Consider the following 17,923-nt stretch of genomic DNA (forward strand, 5'->3'; position numbering starts at 1 on the left):
GGATGGTGAGGGAGGGAAAGGGGAGATAAAAGGAGACTTAGAGATGGCAGAGAAATTAAATGAGTTCTTTGCATCCGTCTTCACGGCAGAAGACCTCGGGCAGATACCGCTGCCCGAACGGCCCCTCCTAACCGAGGAGTTAAGTCAGATAGAGGCTAAAAGAGAAGATGTTTCAGACCTCATTGATAAATTAAAGATCAATAAGTCACCGGGCCCTGATGGCATACACCCAAGGGTTATTAAGGAATTGAAGAATGAAGTTGCAGATCTCTTGACTAAGGTATGCAACTTGTCCCTCAAAACGGCCACGGTACCAGAAGATTGGAGGATAGCAAATGTCACGCCTATTTTTAAAAAGGGAAAGAGGGGGGACCCGGGAAACTATAGGCCGGTCAGCCTAACATCCATACCGGGTAAGATGGTGGAATGCCTCATCAAAGATAGGATCTCAAAACACATAGATGAACAGGCCTTGCTGAGGGAGAGTCAGCATGGCTTCTGTAAGGGTAAGTCTTGCCTCACAAACCTTATAGAATTCTTTGAAAAGGTCAACAGGCATGTGGATGCGGGAGAACCCGTGGACATTATATATCTGGACTTTCAGAAGGCATTTGACACGGTCCCTCACCAAAGGCTACTGAAAAAACTCCACAGTCAGGGAATTAGAGGACAGGTCCTCTCGTGGATTGAGAACTGGTTGGAGGCCAGGAAGCAGAGAGTGGGTGTCAATGGGCAATTTTCACAATGGAGAGAGGTGAAAAGCGGTGTGCCCCAAGGATCTGTCCTGGGACCGGTGCTTTTCAACCTCTTCATAAATGACCTGGAGACAGGGTTGAGCAGTGAAGTGGCTAAGTTTGCAGACGACACCAAACTTTTCCGAGTGGTAAAGACCAGAAGTGATTGTGAGGAGCTCCAGAAGGATCTCTCCAGACTGGCAGAATGGGCAGCAAAATGGCAGATGCGCTTCAATGTCAGTAAGTGTAAAGTCATGCACATTGGGGCAAAAAATCAAAACTTTAGATATAGGCTGATGGGTTCTGAGCTGTCTGTGACAGATCAGGAGAGAGATCTTGGGGTGGTGGTGGACAGGTCGATGAAAGTGTCGACCCAATGTGCGGCGGCAGTGAAGAAGGCCAATTCTATGCTTGGGATCATTAGGAAGGGTATTGAGAACAAAACGGCTAATATTATAATGCCGTTGTACAAATCGATGGTAAGGCCACACCTGGAGTATTGTGTCCAGTTCTGGTCGCCGCATCTCAAAAAAGACATAGTGGAAATGGAAAAGGTGCAAAAGAGAGCGACTAAGCTGATTACGGGGCTGGGGCACCTTCCTTATGAGGAAAGGCTACGGCGTTTGGGCCTCTTCAGCCTAGAAAAGAGACGCTTGAGGGGGGACATGATTGAGACATACAAAATTATGCAGGGGATGGACAGAGTAGATAGGGAGATGCTCTTTACACTCTCACATAATACCAGAACCAGGGGACATCCACTAAAATTGAGTGTTGGGCGGGTTAGGACAGACAAAAGAAAATATTTCTTTACTCAGCGTGTGGTCAGTCTGTGGAACTCCTTGCCACAGGATGTGGTGCTGGCGTCTAGCCTAGACGCCTTTAAAAGGGGATTGGACGAGTTTCTGGAGGAAAAATCCATTATGGGGTACAAGCCATGATGTGTATGCGCAACCTCCTGATTTTAGGAATGGGTTAAGTCAGAATGCCAGATGTAGGGGAGAGCACCAGGACGAGGTCTCTTGTTATCTGGTGTGCTCCCTGGGGCATTTGGTGGGCCGCTGTGAGATACAGGAAGCTGGACTAGATGGGCCTATGGCCTGATCCAGTGGGGCTGTTCTTATGTTCTTATGTACCAAGGAAAAAAACAGTCTCTCTTCCCTTTCTACCAAATTATTACGAACACTACGCACAGTACATCTCATGAAATGCATCACTTTGACAAAAAGCAGTGCTGAGCAGTGGCCAGATGGTGTCAGTGTAGTACAAGAAAGAACTCTGAAAAGTAAAATAGGATGAAAGGAAAGATTTCTGTTAGTTTTGTAAATTCTTCCCCTGGCACCTTTTGTATTGTGTACAATTTCTCTATTTTAAATATTTTTGCACTGAGAAAATCATAGCTCGGTTGGAGGCTTCATGTTTTTCATATATACTCCCTCTTTGCAGTCAGACACAACGTGGTATATGGTTTGGCGGGAAAATCCGCAATCACATTGTGAATCACACCAGCCCCCATTTAAACATCGAGTCCTGGCAAACACTATGGATCCTGTTCAAAGTTTTCCAGTGCTGGTAAGGCAAGTCAAAACCTTGCACCTTAAGTGTAGGATTGTCTATATACCTACCTGTTTCTGGGCATTCGACTGCCCATTTAACTTTCCATTGGACAATTTAATGCTGAAATTAATAATGTTGAAATTATTGTGCGAGTGCCAGAGAAGGCTTCCTGGATTTAAGCCTACCAATTGATAGATGAGGATTGATAGATGAGGATTTTAGAATTCTTTGAAAAGGTCAACAGGCATGTGGATGCGGGAGAACCCGTGGACATTATATATCTGGACTTTCAGAAGGCGTTTGACACGGTCCCTCACCAAAGGCTACTGAAAAAACTCCACAGTCAGGGAATTAGAGGACACGTCCTCTCATGGATTGAGAACTGGTTGGAGGCCAGGAAGCAGAGAGTGGGTGTCAATGGGCAATTTTCACAATGGAGAGAGGTGAAAAGCGGTGTGCCCCAATCCTGTCCTGGGACTGGTGCTTTTCAACCTCTTTATAAATGACCTGGAGACAGGGTTGAGCAGTGAAGTGGCTAAGTTTGCAGACGACACCAAACTTTTCCGAGTGGTGAAGACCAGAAGTGATTGTGAGGATCTCCAGAAGGATCTCTCCAGACTGGCAGAATGGGCAGCAAAATGGCAGATGCGCTTCAATGTCAGTAAGTGTAAAGTCATGCACATTGGGGCAAAAAATCAAAACTTTAGATATAGGCTGATGGGTTCTGAGCTGTCTGTGACAGATCAGGAGAGAGATCTTGGGGTGGTGGTGGACAGGTCGATGAAAGTGTCGACTCAATGTGCGGCGGCAGTGAAGAAGACCAATTCTATGCTTGGGATCATTAGGAAGGGTATTGAGAACAAAACGGCTAGTATTATAATGCCGTTGTACAAATCTATGGTAAGGCCACACCTGGAGTATTGTGTCCAGTTCTGGTCGCCGTATCTCAAAAAAGACATAGTAGAAATGGAAAAGGTGCAAAAGAGAGCGACTAAGCTGATTACGGGGCTGGGGCACCTTCCTTATGAGGAAAGGCTACGGCATTTGGGCCTCTTCAGCCTAGAAAAGAGACGCCTGAGGGGGGACATGATTGAGACATACAAAATTATGCAGGGGATGGACAGAGTGGATGGGGAGATGCTCTTTACACTCTCACATAATACCAGAACCAGGGGACATCCACTAAAATTGAGTGTTGGGCGGGTTAGGACAGACAAAAGAAAATATTTCTTTACTCAGCGTGTGGTCGGTCTGTGGAACTCCTTGCCACAGGATGTGGTGCTGGCATCTAGCCTAGACGCCTTTAAAAGGGGATTGGACAAGTTTCTGCAGGAAAAATCCATTATGGGGTACAAGCCATGATGTGTATGTGCAACCTCCTGATTTTAGAAATGGGTTATGTCAGAATGCCAGATGCAAGGGAGGGCACCAGGATGAGGTCTCTTGTTATCTGGTGTGCTCCCTGGGGCATTTGGTGGGCCGCTGTGAGATACAGGAAGCTGGACTAGAATGGGCCTATGGCCTGATCCAGTGGGGCTGTTCTTATGTTCTTAAACCTACCAATTAAAGGATTGGTAAGATTTAAGCCTACCAATTGTTGGATTCAATTACCAATTGATAGAAAATCCCCAAATTTTCCAGTACATTTATAACAGACCTGGGAAAGCAAATCAGTTAATTCCCACCATAGTCACCAAAGACACCAAGACCCAAATAGCCCAGAATACTACCTTTACAAAAAACAAACAAACAAAAAACCCCACTGCCCTCTAGTTGAACACAAAAGCAGGTGTTGTTACCTTGTTTTTCTCTTGCTTTAGTGGGACTCACAATAATGAAGCTTGTGATCCTCCTATAATAGATTCATAAGATCATGCTCACCTGGGGTGAATGGAAGGGAATGCTTTTCTTGGTAAAGACCCTGACAAGCCAGTATATCAGCAAAGTTTACTCCACAGCAATGAACATGAACTCTGACCTGCAAGAAAATGGGGACAACCACAACTCTTTCAGAACAGATGCTTTTTAAAGTAAAAGAAGCAAAGAGTTAGAAGGAACTATCCCCCATCTAGTCTTTTCCTAAACTGGGATATACTGGTTGAAGTCCACTATGCAGTTGTGCTGGTTATCACACTTGCAAATGATGACTTGCCCAGTCACCTGCAGCGTGTAAGAATCACTCCAAAGTGACCATGTAGGAAAACTTTTGCAAGACCTATTTCTTCACTTTCAGGTTTTTTGAAGATTTCTTACTGAAATCATTTGTACAGGTATCATTGGGCCATTTAAAAAAAAATACACAAAAGAGTATGATGACCAGTGCTATCTCTAAACAGCTTGGCCACACAGCTCTAATGGAAGCCATGTGCAGCTTCCCTCTCAGCATTCTGAAGTTCAGCAATGACTATAAACATTGTTGGGTACTCCTTACACAGCTGCATAGGGTTGGGTTGCAACCTGATGATCGCTGTCATGCCACAAAGCATTACTGGGAGCCACTGGAGGTTGGCTCCATGGGCCCCAAAATGCCTTGCAAAAGTGACCAGAAGCAACTGTAACGACCCACAGTTTGAGAAACGCTGCCCTAGTGGCATGGGACGAAGTAGTACTGCAATAGCTCCGATACTGCCATAGTGAGGCAACTATCAGAACTCAACAACAGAAAATGACAGCTCAGAAAAACAACTCCTGCTGGCTCACACTGAAAACATTCAAGAATGAAAGTCAACAGTAGCCAACTACTGTGGTATTTTGCAGAATACTTCACTGTTAAAATAGTTCAAATTCGTTCCAACTTGGATTGTATTTGGAGAGCAAATCCTGTTGATGAGCTTCTGGTGCCTGTTTATCCTATTGAGATGAATAACATTAAGCTTATTCAGCCTGAATATGGGGGCAGGTTGCCTGAATGTTTGCAGCCAACCATTTACCTGCTTGACCCTTGCCCTACTGCTTGTAGAAAGCACATTTTGGGGTATAATTGTTATACCCCAAATCTTATATTGTAAGATTATATGTGTATATATACTGCTACAATGCAGAGTGCAAAGTGCCTTTAACCATTGGAACCCTAGGATGCACGTAGCAGTGCGTCAGTAGAAAAGAAAAAAGATGGGCCCCTAGCTGCAGCCTAGTCAGCCTTGTGAATAACACGGCCCTGCCAAACAATGTTGGGCAACTGAGCTGACATGTCCACCTAAACAAAACAGTTTTGACTAGGTGGCAAGAGTGGCAAGGAGGAGGCCAGATTTGTCTCTCATATTAAATGGAGTGGGAAGACAGGTTCATATGGGGAGAGATGTTCCTTCAAGTTTCCTGGTCCCAGGCTGTTAAAGGCTTTAAAACCTTTAAGAGCATTATCCTAACTTCGAGTTAGGTCAACCCAAGTCCCTTGTGCCAGTTTGGGAGGGTCGCAAACATGCCATAAGGCACGTTTGCGCCTCCTTGGGAGGAAGCCAGGCCGGCGCTCCCAGAAGTGCCGACCTGCGGAGACTGACGGAAGCTTCAGCGCTGGCTTCCTCCCATTGCCTTGCATCGGCTCGAATTAGCAGACACAAAGATGAAAGGTAGGTGTGGGGGGAGGAAGGAGGAAGGCATTCCTGGGCAGGGGGAGGGTGGCGGTGGCAGGCCCTGAGGGTAGATGGGCAGGGAGAGGGAGGTGGGGCTTGGATCTGGCAGTTATGCCGGATCCCAACCCTGGTTCCCAGGGAGAACGGAGTGGCTTGGACTTGTGCCATCTCCAGAGGTGACGCAAGTCCAAGGAGACCCATTGGGGCCAGCAGCCCTTACCCAGGGGTAAGGGGAAGAGTTTCCCCTTGCCTCTGGCTAAGCCGCTTATGGCTCCTATCCTGCGCTGAAAACAGCGCAAGTCTCCTGGCTTGCCTGTGCCAGCACAGGATAGGATTGCACCCTAAGGCTGTTAAAGCTTTAAAGCCAGGTTATTACCAAACTGTGTACCAAGCCCAAAAACATGGCGCAATAAGAATTTTTTCTACTGGCCCAATAAGAATTTTTTTAGTACAAAAACATACTACTACTCGCACAATAAAAATTATTGTTCAACTTGTGTAATAAAAATATTTTTGAAGGGGGCGGAGCCAACACTAGGCGGCGGAGTGTCAAACACTAGGCGGCGGAGTGTTGAAGGGGGCGGAGCCAACACTAGGCGAAGTAGCACCTCGGGGGTTCCCGGGGGAATTGCTAAATAGATGTGTTTTTCATGTGCCTCAACAACTAAGGCACGCTTCGGTGCCAGGAAGACGGTATGAAGAGCTTAGAGCTTGATGGGGGAGTCTTTTGAAACAGGCAATTTCAAGGATTTTTCTCCGTTTGCTCTGTAAGCTGAATCACATCTATCCCAGTCGCCATATTGGAGATACGGAAAGCCAAGAGCTTCCCCTCCCATGGCCTAGATACATGGGAAACAGCGACATAACATAACAACATAACCGCGAAAAAAGATTTAAACTGTGAGTAAACTTGCTTATTAAAAGGCTTTAACGAGAACTGCAGTCAAGGCATCAGAAGGAGGCAGAGGTAATTAAGATTATTTACGTTGGCCGGTAGCCACCCAGAGGGGAAATAAGCGAATTTGGATTTCCCCTACTGGAGTAACACAAGATTACTTTGATGGTATGCACCGAAGAGAAATAAATAAGAGGAAAAGAAATGACTAATTAATATTCAACGGCTCAAAAGGGAAAAGAAGAAAAAGGAAAACACTTTTACTTTCACTTTCCCAGCAACAGGCTTGAAATCTGTCCTGCTCATTTAAAGGCATACTAACCTACTTTGACTCTGTTATTGTTCTGGATTATTGATATACCCTTTTTGGAAGAAGGCAGCCAAGATAAAGATTTGGATGACTCTTTAATGTTTTGACTGATTTGATATTGAGGATTTGGAATATTGACTTATATTTTTTGGATATAAAAATTGGAAAGTAGCCCTATAACAAGCGGCTGGACGATGCTGACAAAAATGGCATTTCAAAATCTAAAGGGTGTTGGTAACAGCCAGAACTTATTAAAGGATTTCTTGATGGATTTTATAAGAGAAATGGAACAACAGGTCAGAAAACTATCTGAACAAATTAAGCAAACAAGCTCCTCTCTTATAAGCACGCAGGAGGGTGAAACTAAAGAAGTGGACTATTTTGAAATCAGACAGGAGACGGAAGAAGTAATTGTTCCTATAACAATTAAGAGTCTTAAGGAAGAAAAAAGAGGAAATGTGCAGGGAGCAAGCTGTCTCAAGAAGAGGAAGAATTTATGGATCAAAAACAGAATGAACAACAGAATGAAGAAGAAGAAAGAAAAACAGGGAGAAGTCAAGAAATTTGAGAGATTCAGGAAGAAAAAGAAAAAGAAGTGGAAGAAACAGTGGGAGGAATAAAAAGGAGCACTGATAAGATAAAGCAAGCATTAAGACAGAAAGTTAAATTGGTTGAACAACAAGTAAAAAAAATTTTTTTAATTCATATTCAAAATAGATGTAAATGAAAATTTGAAATATTAATTTGGTGAAAATTAAGTGGTATTAAGATAAATAAGGAGTATTTTTTTTTTAAAAAGAATTGTAGACAGAGAACAAAGTAAGCACTAAGACAGAAAGTTAAAATGGTTGAATAATAAGTAGAAATTTTTTTAAACTATATTAAGTCAAAATAGATGTAATTGAAAATTGGAAATATAAATATTGTGAAAATTAAGTGGTATTAAGATAAATAAGGGATATTTTTTTGAAAAAGAATTGTAATTGGAGATTTTTTTTTTAGATGTGATATTAGAAACTAAGAATTTGATAAGATATTTTATTTTAGATGTTAGTTTAGTGGTAAGAAGAGTTTATAAGTGAAATTTTGAAACTTTTATGATTGGATAGATATGGAAAATGATATGGAAAATGATATATAATATGTTATAAGAGACATTGAAGTGTGTAATACCATGGTAATTGAAGGTATTCCTTTTAGATGCGATATTAGATATTAAGAATTAGATAAGAAAGATTTTATTTTAGAGATTAGGTCAGTGGTAAGAAGTTTGTATAAGTAAAAATTTGAAGCCTTTTTATGATGAATTAGATAAGGTTAGAGGAAAAATATTGATTGTTTTATTAAACTATTAATCAGCAGATTAATTAATATGATAATCTTTGTATTGATGAATAAATTCGTTTGGATTAATGTATGTTGTAATCGATGGCCACCACCTTGTGTGTAACCTATGTAGTCCCAACCCTAAGTCATTTTCCTTACCTGTAACTGTAATAAATAAATAAAACATTATATTAAAAAAAATTTTTTTTGAAAATTGTGAATAGAATTCTTCAGGAGCCCCTCAAAATGGATACAGTAGTCCAATACCTACCATACCACGGTCAGGCTGTTAGCTATAGCGCGGTGAAAGACTGAAGTGCCAAAGGGGGCCCAACATAGGCCCTCAGGTGAAAGCCTAGAGGCCTGGCAATAGGTTAATATGGCCTTGGTGTTTGGTGTTCTTTGTATTCTCAGTTCAGCCTCAGATTTTGTTACACTATTCAAATTGTTTTGGTTTTTATTAACAGCCCAATCCTATCCAACTTTCCAGTGCCAATGCAGCCCTGAGGTAAAGGAACCTCCTTACTTTGAGGAGGCTTTTGCCACTTTAGAGGCAGAAAGGTTAGTTAGGAGCCCCCAAATAAATAATTAGCTCTTTCTGTTCATGTTTCTATGGTGGGATTTGAACAGGGTGTGATATTTATTAGAGATTGACTCAGAATAAAAGATTGTGGTCTTCTCTGTGTGCCCTAAAAGCCAGGTCACGTTACTGTTCTTACATGTAAATAGTTTCTGGGGGAAGAAGAATCTGGCTGGCCACTGTGAGGTACAGGAAGCTGGACTAAATGGGCCCTTGGCCTGATCCAGCAAGGCTGTTCTTATATTTTTATGGAGTGGAGCGTTATCTAAAACCACAGTGCCCAGGAGCGATTTGAAACCGACAGCACAGTTGGTACTTTTTTTGGTACATTTAAATTACAAAAAAATGTAGAAAATAATGAAAACAGCTATATATTATTCTGAAAATCGATGTTCCAGTAATCAATAAATAGACTAAATTTTTCTACAAATTTCTCTGCTGTCACTTCTTCCACTGATTGCTTAATTTAAGTGAGTTTCAGAATAAAAGCCATTGACCATATCTTACAGAACTACTCAGAGACAGGGCAAGGGTCACAATCTTTCCACTTTACTGCTACATACATTAGCAGTACAGTACTGCTACAGTACAGTATGTACAGTACAGTACAGTACATGCAGTAGCAGTATCTTGTAGTACAGTAGCAGTATCTTGCAGATACCAAAAGACAAGTAACAGATTTTTCAATTATCTCTTAATACCAACAACTTGAGGTAACCAAACAGCACAAGCTTGGGACTGTACAGAAGAGAATATCCAGTAATATTTTGGATGTTTGCTAAATTGCTTTCCAAAACTGTAACATTGATGAACATCCCCCTAAATGTGCATATGCTCAAAAGTTATAAGTATGGTTCAAACACACTTATAACTTTTGGTGATCTTCAAATGTTTTCAAATGTTGTCACCTTTTACCTCATCTCGCTTCAGCGAAGGGGATGGGATGTCTCTAAGAATCAATGGCTTTGTCAGCTCAGTGCAAAGCGCGGCTCGATAGGTCCTTTGTGTCTGGAAGATGATGATGCTGCTCAGAGAGACAGGACTCAGAAGCTCTCGGCCACAAGCATTCCTCCTACAACAAGACAGTGTATACCAACATCATCACATACCCAGTGACTCTTTGCCTAAGCAATTTTACCTGAAGCATCTTTCATTAGATCAATAAACGGATGTGTGGTGGGTGGGAAGTCAGGTGAGGCAGAGCCTCCACACCAGAGTACTTTCAAAAGCGCTACCACCGTGTGAGGCGCCCAAGCACCCACAACCCATGTGCTCTGGGTTGTGGGTGCCTCACACGCGCTTTTCGAAGGACTCAGTCTCACTGCCTCCCCAGTGGCGGATCCAGGGGGGCCATGGGTGCACAGCCCCCCCCAAACTGTCACAGGCCAGCTGAAGTTTTCCAGCTGCCACACACAGACAGTTTCCTATGTGGGGCTTCGCTGGCTGCCTCCTGCTTCTCCTCCTGCAGGGACTTTCCCTGGCTAGGCAGCTCCCCCCCATTTCTCTTCCCCTCTTCCCAGCACGTTGTGCTGTCTCCCTGGCAGTGAGTGGTTGTGTGGTTGGGGCTGCAGCTGGTGAGAGAGAGAGCGAGCAGTTCCCCTGTCCCCTGCACGTTTGTGTCAGGCTGGTCTGGGCGGATGGGGAACGAGGCCGGTTGCTGAGGAGGGAGGTTGCTGGAGCTTCAAGGGGGCGAGCTGGGTGAGGAGGGGAGACTGCCCACTGCCCTGGGCTTCTGTTCTCTGAAACTGCATCTGAATTAAGGCTATGATCCTCTTCACACCTTCCCAGGACTAAGCCCCATTGACTGAGTTTATGAGATGTGCAAAGTCAAGTGAGCTATTCTACATGGTACTTTGAGGGACTAGTGATTCCCAGATTAGATCACACAGCATGCACACAAAAAGCTCCAGGTTGGACACAAGGACCTACCTGTAATGCATCTGCAAATTCACTCCCATGTGAAGTGATGGGGACTGGTGGCTTTAAAGGGAGATTAGATCAGCGGTTCCCAAACTTTTTAGCACTGGGACCCACATTTTTAAACAACAATCTATCAGGTCCCACCTAGGCTTATCAGACTTTTAAAAAAGAAGATCCAGTAAGATATTAGTTACCTTGCAAGCTGGAGGAGCTGAGCTCTTTGCAGCTCTACTGCAGCTACAGTATCCAATTTTTGAGTTGCTTGAGACAAGTACAGCACAATCCTATCTTGCAAAGGAACAGGCAAGCCAGGACTGTATCCAGTGCGAGATAGGTGCTTACAGACTGGTTTTACCTTATCACTCTGATTTAAAAGATACCGATGGTATCTCTGCAGACAAAATGCTACACCACAGTTAATGCTGACTGAGGAAGGATGGGGTGGTTTGTGACAAAGGGAACGGGATGAGGAAAGGAACTTACTGCACCCAATTTCCTAGCCACATGTCAATCACCAGCATTCTCTGTAATGCCAGGCCTTAACTGTGAGTTTCAATAATCAATTAATAATTCAAACCAGAAGCACAGAGTTGCTAGAGCAAAGACCTCTTTTATTCTTTGGGAACACCGAGAGAATGTTTGGCACCAAGATATCCCTTCTAGGAATGGGATCATCACTAGATGAAATGCTGACCTCCAAATCTATATCAGTCTCTCAGGATGGAAATCTTCTAGATTTTTTTCCATGCTCTTTCTTGGTATGTGTTGCATTACTTCCTGCCATAAGCCAGTTTTACTTTAAGTAAGTAGTTTATTTAACGGTCTCAGATCAGCATAAAAGTAGCAATACAGCTTTACAGACATATCGTAACATAATAGTCATAACCAATCTCAAGGGCAGTTTAAAAAGAAAAAATTGATTAGCTATTTCATCAGAATACACTTAAAAATGAACTAAGACTTGCTATGGTTAGTAAAACCCTGTAATGCTAAATTAATAAACTAAAACTATAAACATTATAAGACATTCATCCCATTTATCAAATCTGATAGATAGAAAATTCTCACATGCCAATAACTCCTGGGCTAAATAAGGGAGGCATCATTCTTAACCATCATTCTACGGATATTTATTGCTGCCACGAGGAATTTCGCAACCATGTATGTAGTGGTTTGATTGGTATCTGATAGAAGCAAAGTATTGACTTGTGCGGCCTGGTAATCTGTTCAATAGATAAACTAAGCGCGGATGTCTTTATAAAAGGAGCATCTCAATAAGACATGTTCGATAGTCTCTATTTGTAAAGAAGGGAAGAATAAATGTAGGGCACAAGCAAAAATGAGGGAGTCAAGGTTGAGAAAAGACAAAGGGCCAAGGAGGGAGCTCCCAGTGGGGATAATGGTCCCAGTTGCAGGGGGATGCTGGAACAACGATGGGGTCAAGAACCTAGCTTGGGAACAGTGCAGGATACAAGATCTGAGATCCTGCTTGGGCACAAAGACCAACTGGGAAAGGGTGAGCCAGGGAAAAATTAGGAAGGATTCCTTAAACCTCTCAGAAATGACAAAAAGAGAGGATTTCAGCAATCAAATGTGTAGAGGTGAGAAAAGTTGCACTCAGTGAAGTTGCCCCTTCTACACAACTATTAGGAACAGTAGCTCCACTATCCTCTTTTGCATCTGGTTACCTCAAACTAAAGAGAAGATACAAATTATAGGGAGGCCAAGAATCTGCAGCAGAGGTGCATGAATGAGGCTAAGCAGAACCCCCCCCCTCCTATCTTTAAACTAAATTTGGAGACTGGACAAATGTAGCTCCACTAAGAGATCAAGGATTTAATCAAGAGGAGGGAGAGATAAGGATTGAGGCTGTGATTCTGTGTTTACAGAGGTGTATCTAGGGAAAATGGAACCCATGGCAAGCACTGAAATTGCACCACTATCAGAACACCTGAAACCCATCTTTTAGATCAGGGTGTCCAAACTTTTTGGCCAGAGGGCCGCATCAAATGTCTGGCACGGTTTTGAGGGCTGAAAAAAAAATTTAAATATAAAATTTATATAAATAAATTAGAGATGGAACTTAGATATGTGAATAAATGGGCTCATTCATTCAACCTCTCTGGCCCTTAGAACACCCTCCAGATGGAACCAGAGCATAGTTCCAGTCATGTTCAGCAAAGGTTGGCCACGGGGTGAATAGAGGCTCACTGCAGGCTGCATCTGGCCCCTAGGCCAGGGTTTGGAGACCCCTGTTTTAGATAATGCTACCATAATATCAAAATACAAGTCAAGATTGTTAAACTTTTTATTAAACTTCAGTGAGTTTCCACAAAGTAATTGCAGTCCCTCTTCCACCACCTTGGTAATGTCACCCCTTCCAGGGCCAGTAGCATTTACTGCATACCAAACCCTAACCCTCCCCCCCCCCAGCACTGCCACTTATAGTATATACACACAGGAACCAAATTCCAGGAACTGATTAACTCTGTAGCTTCTACAAACACCCAAGAGAGAGAGACAATGCATAGGATGTCAGCAATTAACCCCTCATTAGCATCCCTGCAAGAAACCAAAATAGCAGCCTTAATAGCAGCCAGTCAAAATAACATTCACAAATAACATTAACAAAAGATCACACTTTTGAAGTTTGTGAATTATCATATACTGAAAAGTCAGTTCCCTAGGACTACAACTCCCTGGATCAACTTTTATGAGGGGAGAATGAAAAAGGGGGAGACATAGTTTCTCTTTTCTGTGAGGTCGAGTAAAGCAGCCATAGCATGACTAACAGCCCAACCCTATGCATGTCTACTCAGAAGTAAATCCCCTTACAGTCAATGGGGCTCATTCCCAAGTAAGTGTGGATAGGACTGCAATCTGAGGAGATGGGGGAATTACTCTGGTAGAAATGTGTTTTTCTGCCAAGATCACTTCATGTTTTATATAACAAGTCATAATTATTTGGTTTATATAATGATACCTTAGATTATTTGGTGTCCTGATTTCAGGATAGGAATTGTTGTCAGAGGATGCATGAACTGGAACTTACTGGATGGATGCTGAAACCAGGGATCCAGCTTGGTGACACATCTGAGATTTTGTGGGATCAAAACTCTGAACCCCTCCCTTCACAAGGAGCCAGAAGAGCTCCACTGGTCTTTTATAAAAAGGATTCACTCATGTAGTTGTAACATGTAACAGTGTGGGAGGGTAATGTTGACTGTGGGACCACTTTCTGTATATTAGAAAAACGTCCTAAGATTGTCAACATTTGAGGAATGCATGTTCTTGGCCAGCACAACCTTTTCTATCTTTCATCTCTATTAATTTATGCCGTCAAAAAGCAGCCCCCTTTCTGGCAGCTTTCATATGCAAAATGTCATCATAAGAACATAAGAACAGCTCTACTGGATCTAGGCCATAGGCCCATCTAGTCCAGCTTCCTGTATCTCACAGCGGCCCACCAAATGCCCCAGGGAGCACACCAGATAACAAAAGACCTCATCCTGGTGCCCTCCCTTGCATCTGGCATTCTGACATAGCCCATTTCTAAAATCAGGAGGTTGCACATACACATCATGGCTTGTAATCCGTAATGGATTTTTCCTCCAGAAACTTGTCCAATCCCCTTTTAAAGGCATCCAGGCCAGATGCCATCACAACTTCCTGTGGCAAGGAGTTCCACAGACCAACCACACGCTGAGTAAAGAAATATTTTCTTTTGTCTGTTCTAACTCTCCCAACACTCAATTTTAGTGGATGTCCCCTGGTTCTGGTGTTATGTGAGAGTGTAAAGAGCATCTCTCTATCCACTCTGTCCATCCTCTGCATAATTTTGTATGTCTCAATCATGTCCCCCCTCAAGCGTCTCTTTTCTAGGCTGAAGAGGCCCAAACGCCGTAGCCTTTCCTCATAAGGAAGGTGCCCCAGCCCCGTAATCATCTTAGTCGCTCTCTTTTGCACCTTTTCCATTTCCACTATGTCTTTTTTGAGATGTGGCGACCAGAACTGGACAGGTGTGGCCTTACCATAGATTTGTACAACGGCATTATAATATTAGCCGTTTTGTTCTCAATACCCTTCCTAATGATCCCAAGCATAGAATTGGCCTTCTTCACTGCCGCCGCACATTGGGTCAACGCTTTCATCGACCTGTTCACCACCACCCCAAGATCTCTCTCCTGATCTGTCACAGACAGCTCAGAACCCATCAGCCTATATCTAAAGTTTTGATTTTTGCCCCAATGTGCATGACTTTACACTTACTGACATTGAAGCGCATCTGCCATTTTGCTGCCCATTCTGCCACTCTGGAGAGATCCTTCTGGAGCACCTCACAATCAATTCTGGTCTTCACCACTCGGAAAAGTTTGGTGTCGTCTGCAAACTTTGCAACCTCACTGCTCACACCTGTCTCCAGGTCATTTATGAAGAGGTTGAAAAGCACCGGTCTCAGGACAGATTCATGGGGCACACCGGCTTTTCACTTCTCTCCATTGTGAAAACTGCCCATTGACACCCACTCTCTGTTTCCTGGTCTTCAACCAGTTCTCAATCCATGAGAGGACCTGTCCTCTAATTCCCTGACTGTGGAGTTCTTTTAGTAGCATTTGATGAGGGACCGTGTTGAACGCCTTCCGAAAGTCTAGATATATGTCTACGGGTTCTCCCGCAACCACATGTCTGTTGACCTTTTCAAAGAATTCTATAAGGTTCGTGAGGCAAGACTTACCCTTGCAGAAGCCATGCTAATTCTCCCTCAGCAAGGCCTGTTCGTCTACATGTTTTGAGTTTCTATCTTTGATGAGGCATTCCACCATCTTACCCGGTATAGATGTTAGGCTGACCGGCCTATAGTTTCCTGGGTCCCCCCTCTTTCCCTTTTTAAAGATCGACGTGGCATTTGCTATCCTCCAATCTTCTGGCACCATGGCCGTTTTTAGGGACAAGTTGCATATTTTACTCAAGAGATCAGCAACTTCATTCTTCAATTCCTTAATAACTCTTGGGTGGATGCCATCAGGACCTGGTGACTTATTGATCTTTAATTTATCAATGAGGTCTGAAACATCTTCTCTTTTAACCTCTGTCTGACTTAATTCCTCGGTCAGGAGGGGCCATTTGGACAGCGGTATCTGCCCAAGGTCTTCTGCCGTGAAGACAGATGCAAAGAACTCATTTAATTTCTCTGCCATCTCTAAGTCTCCTTTTATCTCCCCTTTCCCTCCCTCACCATCCAGAGGGCTAACCGCTTCTCTGGCGGGTTTCCTGCTTTTAACATATTTGAAGAAGCTTTTATTATTCCCCTTAATGTTGCTGGCCATGCGTTCCTCATAGTCTCGCTTGGCCTCCCGTATCACCTTCTTAGATTTCTTTTGCCACAGTTTATGTTCCTTTTTATTCTCCTCATTAGGGCAAAACTTCCATTTACGGAAGGAAGCTTCCTTGCCATTTACGGCCTCTCTAACCGTAAACTTTAAATCATAGAGTTTAAAGAGTTCTGCACAGTAAAAATTTCTTATAAATGTGGGAGCAAGTTGGGGGGGGGGCTGATTATTGTCCTTTGTAGCCATGACCTGAGTTCGAGCTTCCTGCACTACACAGCAGTGGGGAGGGGAAGTGACTGACCTCCCTGCCGCCTCCCCCAGCTGCCTGACTGTGATCAGCAAGACAGGCAGCCTCCTGTCAGTGAGATTTACAGCTTCACCTACTTCAAGGCGAGGGGAGTGGCGGGGGGCCGCACCAGGGGCCTCTCCCACCTCCTCAGGGCAAATATCCCAACTGAGAAAACATTCTGTACAAGTCCATTCAGTGCATGCACACTTCTCCCCCAAGGGACCTGGCGGGGCAAAGGAAGGCTTGCTGGCTTAATTTGCCTGAAGACGTGCCTCCCGGGCCCCAGTTTCTTGGAGTGTTTGTGTGACTCCTGCTCACTAAGCCCAGAGGCAGCTGCGCAGCTGGGAAATGAACCGGTAAGAAAAAGGGCCGCGCTGGCGTGAAGAGGGGAAGTGCCGCCTCCTGCGCAGCACAAGAGGAGCTCCCAGCCAGAGGGAGCGGACGAGCAGGCAGGTCCCCGCCCGGAGAGCCTGCAGACTCTCAAGAGGAAGTGATGCCAAGCGACAGCAGCAGATCCTCGCTCGCTCGCAGGCACTTCCAAGTCTTGTTCTTGCCGGGACAGCAGGCGGGTGGGGTGGCAGAAAAGCCCCTGTCAATTCCATGAAGCCCTCCAGTTCCCTCCCCTCCTCCTTCCAGGTTCCCTCCTGAGCCCTCTGCTGGCCCCAGGAGCCTCCCCTCCCCCGCCCACCTCAAAAGGGGCTTCCGGCTGGCTGGCCCAGGAGGAGAGCGAGCGGCGGTCGCACCTGCAGCTGGCCGGTCGGAACACGCTCCTGGCCCCCAGGCACCCTCGCAGCCCCGCAGATCCGCTGGCGCCCGCCATGCCGCGCTTGCCCTGCGCCCCCTGCCCCGCTCCTGACCACGCGGGTGGAAGCTTCCCGCCAGCAGACTCCGCCCCGGGACGAGAGTCTGCGGGGCTTCCTGTCCTGTCCTCCCCGCTTCGATCACCGCCCTTCCGGCTCCAGCATCGTTTTAAGTCTCCATCCAAGAGCGCGGAAGGCTCGAGTGCAGAAGGCAGTCCGGAAACACGCCCAGGATCGAGTCGTGACAGTGTGGGGGCGATCAGGATGCGACTGGGGTGTTCTAATATGCCCCGGCGATGTGCATTTTGGGAGTCTCATATGGGCCAGGCGTATCCCATTTTCCAGTGCTGGTGCAGCTGTGCCAGTGGGGTGTGCACTGCAGGCTGTGGTGGAGGGGCAGCCACAGACCTTCTCAAGGGATGAGAACATGTGCTCCCTTACCATGGGGCTGCATTGTGGCTACACCAGAGCTCAAAAGTTGGAGAGGATTGGGCCCTTATATCCCGCCTTTCCCATGCCAAAGCAAAAGCCCAAGGTGATTTACAGCCCAATCCTATGCCTGCCTACTCAGAAGTAAGCCCCGTTAGAGTCAATAGGGCTTATGATGGGGCTG

At 44.7% G+C, this 17,923-nt stretch overlaps 1 protein-coding gene across 1 annotated transcript in view; it reads right to left on the reverse strand.

Annotated features, from left to right (window-relative positions):
- Positions 1-17,391, reverse strand: part of LOC136649439 (quinone oxidoreductase-like protein 2) — a 38,393-nt gene extending 21,002 nt beyond the window's left edge. The window contains exons 1-3 of the mRNA XM_066626054.1: positions 17,254-17,391; positions 9,887-10,043; positions 4,173-4,269 (exon numbers count right to left, since the gene is read on the reverse strand). Of these exons, the coding sequence (XP_066482151.1) occupies positions 4,173-4,269; positions 9,887-10,043; positions 17,254-17,330 (331 nt within the window). The 5' untranslated portion in view covers positions 17,331-17,391. The remainder of the gene's footprint in view (positions 1-4,172; positions 4,270-9,886; positions 10,044-17,253) is intronic.
- Positions 17,392-17,923: the final 532 nt, after the last annotated feature.

This window comes from Tiliqua scincoides, chromosome 4 (genome assembly GCF_035046505.1).
Source record: "Tiliqua scincoides isolate rTilSci1 chromosome 4, rTilSci1.hap2, whole genome shotgun sequence".
In the NCBI taxonomy this organism is placed as follows: Eukaryota; Metazoa; Chordata; class Lepidosauria; order Squamata; family Scincidae; genus Tiliqua; species Tiliqua scincoides.